Genomic DNA, 12799 nt, shown 5'->3' with positions numbered 1-12799 from the left:
TTTTATACTAGCTACAAAATCTCAGAAACCATGAAAGCTTCTGACAGACTTATGAAATTCTGAGAAGGCACTTAAGAAAAATTACTGTCTAACTGGGTGTAGCAATACATTTACTATTGGAGCTTAGAGCTGAAACACACATAAATTGCATTACAATCATGTGAGTCCAAAGCTGTTATAGGAGAACTGTTACATGAAGAGCTATGAAGATACATTACAGCCTCTGGTGTCTAAACCACTGTGAAAAATAATTTCCTTTGGTCTCCTAGACCTTCACTAGAAAGATTCCCTGTGTGCTGCAGACTCTCAGTCTGTCTTAGTAAGGCTGACTACTACAGTTACAGAAACTGCCATAAATAAACGAAAATTCCTTCACTAATCATAGTCCTGCTAGGAAATAGCAAGAGGCCCTCACATGATCTCACACCATCAAGCAGGGATTTGATTAACTGAGCGCTTGTCCTCTGATGAGTGGTTTCAGGAGCTCTTTTTGGAATACTGGAAAATTAAATAAAAGCATGTCATTCTGACTGTAAATTGTTATCTCCTTACAAAATAAGGTATTTTGATAATAAACAACACTGGCCTCAGATTCTGACAATGAAAACTACTGAAATTGCAGGCTCATTAAGTGGCCTGGAATTAATCAACACACTCGAAGTTGCAAAAGGCATGAAGATACACATATCTTTTTTGAAAACAGAGAAAAAAACCCCAAAATCTCACACTAACTTTGAATGATCACAAATGTTTTATTTTCCTCCAGATATGAGTAAGATCAGTTATCAGAAGAATTTTGTAAAGTGAAACTGGACCTTAGTCAGTGTTGACCATTGGCAGCCTCAGAGACAGATGATTTCTGGGCATTCACTTAAGCCATCTGAATCAGTGTTGTGCATCACATACCACACAGGGAACATATCTCCACATTTTAAAGCCTTCTTTTTTAATTCAGAAAAAGAAAAATGACAAGTGGTCATGACAAGTCATTTTTCCTCCTTTTCTATATTTACAGTTTTGCTTGTTGTCCTTGGTCACACATGTAAAAACAGACTGAAAAAATAATCAGAAATTCATTTAAAGTATCTTTTGAGCTAGAGAAGTTGTATTTTTCCTGATGCAGTCCTCAGTTGGACTCATTTTGTCTTCATGAAAAAAGAAACACCTAAAAACCCCACATGTATTATTACATTCAGTCAGAAACTCTGCTACCTTTTATCATAATTTCCTAACAGGATTACAAGGCTCTCAGCACCAGAGCTATTATGAGCTCAGATAAGGTTACAGCAGATATCCATTGCATTTCCCACTGCTCATGAAAATCAGGCTGAGATTCTTGCAGCAGAAGGCTGAACTGTGCAGAGCACAGACCAGCTTGGGCAGAAGATAGGCAGAGGCTGAGGAGCTGGGAACAGAAAGGTCAGGCAGCTCCACAAGCCTCATGGTCTTCATCTCAATGGAGAGACTACGAGTGAAGAACAGCACACAAAGAGCAACGTAAGAGGAAAAATACTTGTGTACTGCTTTGAAATCTAACCTAGGCACATTGATTGAAAGAGACAGCAACTCAATTTCTACTTTCTATGTGTACTTGCTGTCCTAATAATTTTGGAAACACTAACCAGATTGTAGGCTCTTCGACTCCAGTGTGAGATGAGAATTTCCTTTCTTTTTCTTTGTAAATGTGCAGGAACACAAAACTAGTTGGTTAGAGAATGCAAAGAAACCTCAACAACTCACTACAATTGTTTATTTAGCATTTATAGTAACATACTCTTTTTGTGTGGGCTGCAGTTGGAAACACAAACTGAGATAGGAACACAAACTTACGTCTACTTATTCCCTTTTTTTCCTTAGTTCACACTGGAATCATAACTGTAAGACTTTTATGGCTGCTCCATTTGTCATGACATTGAGTGAGATCCAGATGAAATCTAGGTTACCACAATGGGGTTTTCTTTCCCATTCCAAATCCAAGTCTTCATGAACTACTGACTGCCACATTAACCTATGTTCATACTTCTGACATGCCTTCACAAGACAACTGGCAAAAATGCAAGAAGAGCTCAGGCAGGAAAAGGGAAAGAGGAAGAACTGGTTAAAAAGAAATTACAAATTCTGTACACCAACTTGCTGATATTTTTTAAAAACTATTTTATGACTGCATGTGATTATATGCTTCTATAATTAGAAATTCAGAAGAAACATTTAATCTTAACCTAAATTATATATTTATTCAAATGTGGATATTCTCAACTGTTCTTTCAGCTTAAGTGACTTTAGATTCCAGCAGAAAAAAGGCACTTGACATCATCAGGGCAAATGTAGCATAGGGAAATATAAGGAAATTAGTATTCTAATTTCAGAAAGATGCACACACCATTACACCATATAATTCAGACAATTTTGCATATTATTATACCTTGCTTGATTCTATCTTTGAGACACAGTGACCTTTCAATAGTGATTTTAGTTAGCAGACAATGGGAACTTTGATAGTATTTACTGAGAGACACAACAGATACACCTCTCAGAGCTCAGCCTGCCCACTCATCTAAGATCCTGTCATTCCAGTTTAGTGAACTGATTTTTAGGCAGATGAAACATTTGAATTGTATCATGAGGGTAGTATGGAAGTCATATAAAAGAAACCACATTTATAGCCTACTTTATTTTTCCTAATCGACTTCATACCTGCTGCTGTCTGGTGCTTTCTAGGTCAGTCTGCTGAAGAAACAGCCAACAGCCCGAAGGACAAAATTTCTTACTGCAGATGAATTGTGGAGAACTCATTCTCATGCAAGTAGGAAGATATCTGCACCAACTGAAGTAGAATTAAAAAATCCATAGCAGGAATGTGGAGATATTAATATTTCCTTTTCTCCTGGCTTAAGCAAGACCTTTGTTCATGCTAGGAGGCTGTGCTATGTGAAAACAAAGTCATCACCTTCTGAATGCTACTCTGCTGAACTATTTTAAAATGCCCATTTATCCGCCTTAGAATATTTTATTTATTGTATCACTGAATCCTCCAGTTTCATAAAGCTTTTTAATTTAACAAAGTAACTCCTGACTGATAAAGGACCTTTTACAGGGAATGCTACCCAATGAATACAAATAACTATTAGGAGTGAACTCCTCTAATGGGGGGTGGGAATAAGCCTAAGAGGAGACAACATCCAAGTTCCTCTGCCTGCAGTTGCTCAAGTATACCACTCTCTCACGCCTCTGCTCCTCCCCACTTTTATCATTTTAATATTCTCTGAATATGAACACACTTGTCAACTTTTAAAGAGTTGTTAACTGTAATTATTGATGGTAGCTGGAAGGTGTATTGAACTCCTTTGAAACAAACTAATTAAGAACAATTCCACTGACTAGAAAGCATAAACTTTCCCCATCCGTTATTACTGCTCCCCTCCTTTAATTAGAAAAACCATAAATGACTGAAGAGGACATATGTCAGTGGAATCACAACTTACTTTTTGGAGGATTGCAAGCCAGCAGGAAGACTGTAATGAGTGTAAGGAGAAGGGAGAAGAGAAATAAAATTATACTATGCCATGTGTAGCAGTTACTCACTTATTTGAGAAAGATGAGAAACGGAATTCTTATGTCAGCGTCATGAAATCTGAAGTCCAGACTTTACATTCATGTCCAGGCAACACCTTTTTCACACTATTAATCCAAACACCGTAAGGCACATATGGCAATTCAGGACAGACAATCTTCTACTCTACATTAAAGAGATTACATGCACTACTAAGAATCTTACTGCTAAAATGCTTGCAAAAGCCTCCTTATTTTCCAATAAATTTTGCAGTCTCACTGAAGAGTTATCTGAGCTACTTGGTAAACAAGTGTGGCTTTGCAATCCAAGGCACTCATTGCTGGCAAAGAATATTCAAAGAAGCAGCTACCCTGAAAGAAAAGGGTGTTTCACTGTTGCATGTCTTTAGGACCTGCCGCTACAGAGGTATTTTTGCAGGGACATGATAAGAAAGGTCTCCAAAACCACTCCAGACAAAAGAGACATTGAGAGATTCGAATACACAATACCCTGAATGAGGAAGACTGTTCTAGATGAAAACAGCTGTCAATCATCCACGCTCAAAAAACCACCTTCCAAAACGGCCAACATTTCTGTCCCTGGATTCTCATAAAAATACTGAGTTTACTACTTGTTCTTGAGAATACTACTCCTAAAAGCCAGTAACCATAAACAGAATGTTTCCAAGTACTAGGAAGAAAATGAAAGCCAAACCTTCCAAACCACACCATGTATATATTTAACACAGCAAACTGACCTTACCTGCAGCAGTAAGCAGGTCAAGTTACTAACTAGCATCACCTAACTGCAACATTCTTAGGCTAAATATTTTGGACTAGAAATAAAATCAACATGCCAAAATAATCAATAACAGCTACTGAGGCCATATAACACATGAAAGAATTAAACACCTGAGTTATACTCCTAAAAAGAGTCTATCACAATACTGAGAGGTGTGCTCAGGGAGCCTGGGTATGCAAAAAGAAGAACAGGACTTTCCATTCCACTCAAGGTTAGCATCTATGACCAGTTCACTGTGCGGGAGAAAGCTGAAGCCAGAGTAAAGATCTTCTGTTCAGCTTAAACTATGCAGGGTAGAAATTACAAGAGTAGCTATAAATCTTTCATCCTCAACCAACACATACCAAGACATTTAGTAAAATTATGTTCTTTAGTAATCTCCAACTTGTTAAATTGCAACGAATTTCAGTATTACTAATTTACCCCATCTGAATATTTTTGCTTCCTACTTAAACAGAGGAAATAAAAAATGCTTGCTAACACTCTGTTCCTTCACTGTGAAGCAGTACTTTCAGATTTCAGACATTTTATGAGGTTGAGGGGAAAAAAACAACCACACCTGTTGAGAAATTATAAAACAATGTAACTTAAAACAAATACCATATTCTTATATGGATGTATTGGTAATTGCTTTCCTAGTCTCACAGTTGGTCACTCACACTTCCTTTTTCTTTAATACACATAGTTTTATGGCAGTATATATGGATTTATAGGCAGGAAATATGTATGTAAAAAAACAGGGGTTTTGGTGTACCAAGTTCATGCATAAAATTACAAAGCTGAAATCAATCTCTCTTTCTCATACAATTTCTTCAGAGAAACTAAGAGAAGATCCCTTTACCTATTTGACACAAACCTGCTTGATAAACAGAAGCTGGGCAGTACAGGCAATTATTATGTTGTATTATATATGAAAACGACTGCTATGAAAAAAGGAAATGGTAAGTGGTAAAAGGACATTTCTTCCATAATTTCTACTTGATGGCCTCTTTAAGATGGCAAACTTCTTATTTGTTCTGTTTCCCATCTATTCATGATGTGAATTACATTAGATACTTGTTGACATACTTCATGTTTCTCCACCCGAACCAAAGCATGGCTGATAGCACAGCTGTGAAGAAATAAATTTATTGAGAATATGACTTAGTATTAGAACATGTACAATTTATTCTCCAACTGGCAAGCTCATCTGCAGCCCCACAAGGTTCTTTAATGGCTATAGTCTGCTCACAAAGTCAGGGAATGGAAGTTCTGGGACAAAAACAACCCAAAGAATAAAAAATTGCATCTTGTAAAAGATCCTCTGATCAAGAAGAAAAGCCTCAGATGGTCTGAATTCTTCCATCTCTAAAAAGTAACACAACAGAACACATCTGAAGGTGAAAAAAGAGATAACTGAGCATGCAAAATGTTGGTCACTTTGATGAAATCAAATTTCCAGGTGTTCATGTGACAATCAGTGATTAAGAGCATACATTGTTTAGGAATACATATGGCTAGAGATGCTAACTCAGTTCTGGCCATAGGTTGAAAATGAGGAATTCACTTCCATCTTTCCCTTTTGCCATGATGCCAGCCCTCAAGAGACTGAATTTATATGAAGAACAGTTTGGGTCTAGTGACGGACTTTGGTGCAGTGCTAATGCCTCTCACATGAAAAAGCTTCCTCTAGACACTAAATCTTAACCACTTTATGATTTACAAGAGTAACATATGAAAATGGTTAATCAATATGAGTTCAAAGTTCCAAGAGGTTTTTTCTGCAGAAAAAAAACCCCAAATAATGACATGATGTAAGTAAATGGAATTTACTTACATCTTCCAGTTATTTTGATACAATCATGAGAGCTTGAGACAAAGACTATTCGTTTAAATAATAAACCAGATAGACTCACAGAAGCTAAGTCTATCTAAGGCAAGATGAATGAAGACTGACAGACGCATAAAAGGAGGTATTAATGAAGTCTATTGGTTTAATTTTCTTCAGAATTAACATAGAAATATAAGCTTCTTTGTAAGAACTAAATACATTTCATTTAGGTAAAGATGAACAATCAGAAAAGTATGATTCTCTACCATTGCTGAGAAACTAAAAAGGGACAATAATAACAGTTATTTTCATTTTGTAACTTCTGTCTACAGCAATTAAATCAGCCTGTGTATTAGCAGTATAATGAATCGGTACATTGGTGTTAACTAGCCTGCAAATCATTGGTTCTGAACTAATTGAGTTTCAATCTTCTACAGTTCTTCACTGACGTGGTAGATGATCAAGCAGTTCAGAGTTTGGCATAGTCTTTCAGGATCATTTCCAGTTTCTGGCTCAGCATGATGTTCCCCTTCACTTTTAGTTTACCAGCGAAGAATGCCTAAAAAGGACAGAAGGGAAAAACATGTATTCAACTGTTTACTAACAAACAAAGAGTCACTAGAATAAAATAAGAAACCAAAGAATGGTTGTTTAGCACTCAGGAGAAAGCCTTTAGTGCACAATGCTTAACTGGTTATCAGTTATTTAAAAAACCTGTTCAATTCTAATGCCATCCACAACCAGATTTTTTTATCTATAGTGCAGACAAGGCCAACACTGTCACTCATGGGAAAAAAATTAAATAAAATAAACACAAAGCACCTTCAGTGGCCTCTGTTCCCTTTCCACATATAGCACAGAGCATTTCTCCAACTGTAAGAAAAAATGCTTTCACAGAATCTGATGGCAAAACTTCAGCAGGGCACAAAAAATAAAGCTCCCAGCATCATCCCCTCACATTACAAATATCCATATTTCATTATAAGAAATGAAAAAATGGAATGAAAAGGCTATAAAATGAAAATTAAAGACTAATGAAAATGTAAGCTACACACTCAAATTCCTACCGAATACAAACATATACTTGCACAAGGTATTACACACATATGCCAAAGAAATGCAGTGGCTTTATACACAGCATATTACAACAAACAGGAAATAAGCAACATTTGGTTGCATTTGCAAAGTCATAAATCCATCAGTATTTTCACTTCAATGCTGATATATTACATTTTTATTCTCCCTACTTCAAAGACCCTGTTTCAATCTAGTTCATATTTTTTAAAAACTAGTTTTGCTTCACAATGGCTTTGGAGTTTGAAAGCCCTTTGAAAGTTCCTTAAATGTTCTTTTGCATAGTTCCATTAGCTTGAAATACATTCAAATAAAGAATAGAGAGAGCCAGCAGAAAAGAATTTGAATAGATGCTTTGAGCTTCTTTAGATGGAAAACTGCACAGAAACTCAAAGGAAACACTAATGCCTAAACATAGATGATGTTCCTGAACTGCAATCACTGTTCTTTAGCATTCTGATGATTACACATCAACATCTTGTTTGTTTATGCTTTATGCCTGCTGTATACAGAGGGTCACAAAGGATTTTACTCATGTGGTATGTAAGACTTATAAAAAATATTCACCATGATCATTAGTCTCCAATTTACAATCAAAGTCTCCAACAACTTCTGCTTGAGATCAAAGAAAAGGAACTGTTTGATACATGATGAGCTTAATTAAAGTTTTCATTTGCTCAAGCTTTAATCTGTAAGCTGACATATTAAATTTGTGACAGTTCAATTTACTTTTACACAAGGCATTTTTATTAGTAAAATTAGTCATTTTAATCAGTTGATTACTCCAAGAAGCTAAAAGTGCAGACCCAGATTACAGACCTTCCTTAAATCTGTATTTCCCTGAAAAATATCCTGATTGAGGTAAATTTTGACCATCTAAATGCATGCATTGTCTTGACATTTCTCTGTGCTGCACTACTAGCAATAAATCAGACCACTGCAACAAACAACTTCCTGCAACATGACAATCAAAACAGTCTGAATGATCAAACTGACAAACCTAAACTTGGATACTGTGAAGTACCAGGAAGTAAACAAACTCCTAACTTTGCTTTATGTCACAGAACCACAGTATATTCTAAGTTGGAAGGAACCCAGAAGATAATCTAGTCCAACTCTGAAGTGAACAGCCCGTACAGGTATTGAATCCACAACCTTGGTGTTATCAGGGCCTGCTTTAGCCCTTTGTGGTTATCTTTGTCTTAAGATAATAAAGATGGCATAAATGCCCCCTCACACTTTCTGGATAATTCAGTATAAGATACTGATGTGCTTATACCTTATCTGACTCTGGTCTCCACTGTCAAAACATCCCAGGGTTTAGGATTTCAGAATGCAAACAGTCATGAACCACAGCTTGATGTAAGGCAAATAATATGTCTACATACAAGAGAGTATGTCTGTGACACCCAGGCTTTACCTTCTGGGGGTTAACCTTTTGTTGTACCACATCCATGAAATCCTCATCCGAGAGAGTGAAGGTAGTGTCAGCAGAATTTCTGGCAGGTCCTTGATACACTGCTCCAGAGCCATTCTTTAAGTCAATTGCTGAGAAGCAAGAGCAAAGACAGTTTAATTTCAAAATAAAGATAAAACTTTCAGGCTTAAGAACAGTATTTTCCTTACCTATTATTATAAAGCATCCAGTCTAAATTATTAGCTATCAGCTACTCAGAAAATAAATGAGGTATAATTCTTCTTCATCAATGAAAGAAAATAAAAAATTATTCCTGCACTGAAAGGGTCTTTACAGCAAGGACTTCAAAATTCTTGCTGCGATGGTAAATCTATTTTTGAATGACACCTAAGATGCACAAGGTATTAATTAGTGCACTTACTGCAAAAATGTTCAAGTTAGTAATAAAGCCCCAAAGTTCAAAACCAGCATCCTGTAGTCAGACAAGGCAAATGTAGTGGTGTTCAAACACACTGCCTATTTTCCCTGGTCTGTCCCCCAGGCAACACAATATAGCCTATTCTGCTTCATGCAAGGAGTGTTTAAAGCCTTGCCAATTATCTGTCTTTCTCTCCTGGAAAGACAAAAATTCCTCCAAGTGTCTGCAGCGTCAGAGTGTTCTTTTCCCACACCAAATGACCTGCCAAAATAATCTACTACAAAGCTAACACCATCAGGTATTGTGTCATGTTTAGAAGAGTATTTTGACAGGATGTGCTCTGCTGAGTCATTCTCAGATTTTGCAAATTCCTGTCTCTCCTTGACACCTTTGCCTCTTGATCCATCACGCCCCCATCCCACACATTATTCATGTGGATATTCCTGTAATAACATGGCACCTCTAATCACAGAATCATGGATGACAGTTAGTTGCTCTTCATGGACAAATTTTAAGGCCCTTGCCTTAAAAGGGAGCTTTATTTCTGCATAAACTATCTTATGTGCCACTTTTTTCCAAATAATTTTTTGACAGGGTAAGGGGAACTATAGAGACTGGGAGTAGCTTTAGCATATTTAAGTCTTTCATTTTCTGAAATCTGCTTCAAGCAATATTTATCCAGTTACAACAGAACTAGAAGGCGACTTAAGTACACAGCATTGCTCAGTGAGAAGTGACATACTGGATTATTATTTTCCAGTTGATTTTAAGGTAAATTATAAATCCTGGAACAGATTTAATGCATATCACTAACTTTAAGCAATATGGGAAGAAATTTTAAAAGGTTACTGAGCACCAGAAATTATCTGTACATTTGTGTTTGTGGGTAGGGGCTGTGTAACAACATCCTTGTGGCCCAAACCAGCTGCTATATGATCTAACATACCTGAACCTTTAACATTACTCATGTAGGTTATGCAGGCACAGACTATTATTAGGAAAACAAAAATCAAAAAAATAATCTACTGAATCATGAAATGCAAGCCAAACACACCAACTAAAGTCTGAGAGTGGATACCAGCTTTTAGACTAAGTTAACCAGTGCTTTTAAAGTACTCCTCTACCCAAATGCTGCTAATGTTAAGCACCATACTAGTGCAGCCAAACTGTTCCCTTGGAGACAAACAGCGAGGTCAGCAAGCACTACAGATTAATTCACAAAACACAGACACGGTGTCTAGAATGCTTGCAGTTCCTAGCCAACTGTTTTGAATTACTTCTGGACCTTAGGAATCCCTTTTTGTATTTCATTCTGCTGGCAATAATTTTTTTTTCCTGTCCCTACCATTACTACACTGCTCCAGAAGGGAGCCAGATACTGGAAGCCTGACATACTGTCTCCCAAGACACAACTTCTCATTCTTCACTAAGTACTGGCTGAAAAGAAATTTTGATGTACTTTATTGATAATACTGATCCATCAGTCTCACCAGCGTCAGGTTGAGATGACAAAAACAATTGAATAGGTGTAATGGCTCAGAAAAGTTCTCACAACCCTTAAGTATTATTTTGAATATGGTACATAACTAACAGCTTTTACATTGTTGTACATTAAGATATTACTTAACATTATTACAGTCCTTGTTCTCCTTCTCCATTTCCTAGTGAAATCCCAAGACCATCATTTACTGTCAATATCTACAACTAACACTAAGCTCTCAAAGCACAACCACACGTTTAACATTGCATAATCATGGCACCCATAATCAAGGTAAATCTTTCATGCTTACAGAATCACAGAATGATTAAGGTTGGAAAAGACCCACTACCTTAACAACTAGACCCCAGCACTAAATGTGACATACAGCAGTTTCATGAACACTTCCAGGATTGGTGACTCCATCCTGTCTGTGAAGAGATTTCTCCTGATGTTCAGCATGAACTTCCTATGCTGCCGTCTGCAGATGTTTCTTCTTTCCTGTCACTGGTTGTCCTGTCCCAGAAGCAGCATGAGAAGCCAACCCCCACCTGGCTACAGCCTCCATCCAGGCAGTTGTACAGAGTCTCCCTGATTCTCCTTTCCTCCAGGCTGAGCTACAGCAGCTCCCTCAGCTGCTTCTCACAGGAGCTGAGCTCCAGACCCTGCCCCAGCTCCACTGCCATTCTCTGGACTCACTTCAGCACCTCAAAGTCTTTCCTGTGAGGGGCCCAGAACTGGACACAGCACTTGAGGTGTGACCTCACCAGTGCCACATACAGGGGGACAATCACTGCCTGTTCCTGCTGGTCACACTGTTGCTGATACAGGCCAGGATGCCACTGCCCCTCATGGTTACCTGTGCATACACTGGTCCATGTTCAGCAAATTGTCATCTAAAACCTCCGATACTTTTCCACTGGGCAGCTTGCAGCTTTCCAGCCACTCTGCCCAGCCTGTGGCACTGCCTGGGGTTGTTGTGAACCAATGGCAGGACCTGGAACTTGATCTTGCTGAACCTCAATGGGTCCTTGGCCCATTGATCCAACCTGACCAGATCCCTCTGCAGAGCTTTCCACCCTTTCAGCAGATCAACACTTGCACCCAAACTGGTGTCATTTATGAAAGGGCTGAGGGGACACTCAATTCCCTCATCCAGACCAACAACAATGATATTGAAGATATGAGACAGGACTGACCCCAATACTGAGCCCTGGGAAGCACCACTTGTGACTGGCTCCACCACTCCCCAGCCCAGACACCCATCCAGTTTTTTACCCAGCAAAGATTATGACTGTCCAAGCTGTGGACTGCCACACTTCCCAGGAGAATCCTGAGGGACACAGTGCCAAAGGCTTTGCTGAGGTGAGTCACCTGGTCATAAAAGGAGACCATACTGGTCAGCCAGGACCTGCCTTTTCTACACCTGTGCTGGCTTTGATCCTGGGTCCTTGGTTCCCAGATGTCCTGAGTGATTGCAATCAAGATGGTCTGCTCCACAATCTTGCTGGATACCAACCTCAATCTGATCACCTCAAGGTAATCCTTACTAGTTAATAGAAATTCCAAGTAAAAAAAGAAACAAGGGGAAAAAAAATAAGAAAAAAGAAAAGGACTGACCTAGTGGTACATTCTTTTCCCAAAAATGTCAAAAAGGTTATTTCTACTTCCTCTAGATTCTTTTAAAATAACATTAAGATTTTTGATAAGCAAGAAAAAAATGAGGCAGCCACAAAAGCAAAACACTTGGACAACAAAACTGTCTTTTCTATAAAAACACAGAGAACTAGCAACAGAATTATTGTTACTTGATCCATCCCTTTTCGTAGGCTTTATCATAAATGAGTTGACCTCTCTAATACAAATAGTTAAAAAAAAAAAGGTGCCACTGTGGACAAAGAGTGATCCAAAATATATCAGATATTAGTATTTAGCGAAGGAAAGTAACTCCCCACTTTATAAAGAATGAAAAACTACCACAAAAACTTGTTCATTAAATTTTTTTGCAGGGCAAAAAAACAAACAGAAGGATTAGAAACATACACAAACCACTTTCTTCCCTCCTGACCTACACCTAGGCTAGAATACTGAAAATACAATTCAGACTAAACTAGAGCACCAGCTCATGGGATAAATAAACTAGCAATGAAAGAAAGAAGCTGAATTCCAGAACAGGTTCCAAACATTAGATCAGAAAAATCCTAGCCTTCCAATGACCAGAGAGAGTGCCCTCTTGTTTATCCTGCGGAATA

The 12799-nt window shown here is 37.9% G+C and overlaps 1 protein-coding gene across 2 annotated transcripts in view; it reads right to left on the bottom strand.

The window, feature by feature from the left end:
- Nucleotides 1–6300: 6300 nt before the first annotated feature.
- Nucleotides 6301–12799, bottom strand: part of HSD17B4 (hydroxysteroid 17-beta dehydrogenase 4) — a 62562-nt gene continuing 56063 nt past the window's right edge. For both annotated transcript variants that reach the window (XM_058823295.1, XM_058823294.1), the window contains exons 23-24: nt 8656–8783; nt 6301–6720 (exon numbers count right to left, since the gene is read on the bottom strand). In XM_058823295.1, the coding sequence (XP_058679278.1) occupies nt 6631–6720; nt 8656–8783 (218 nt within the window). In that variant the 3' untranslated portion in view covers nt 6301–6630. The remainder of the gene's footprint in view (nt 6721–8655; nt 8784–12799) is intronic.

This window comes from Ammospiza caudacuta, chromosome Z (assembly GCF_027887145.1).
Source record: "Ammospiza caudacuta isolate bAmmCau1 chromosome Z, bAmmCau1.pri, whole genome shotgun sequence".
NCBI lineage: Eukaryota > Metazoa > Chordata > Aves > Passeriformes > Passerellidae > Ammospiza > Ammospiza caudacuta.
This window is presented reverse-complemented; position numbering and strand designations above follow the sequence as displayed.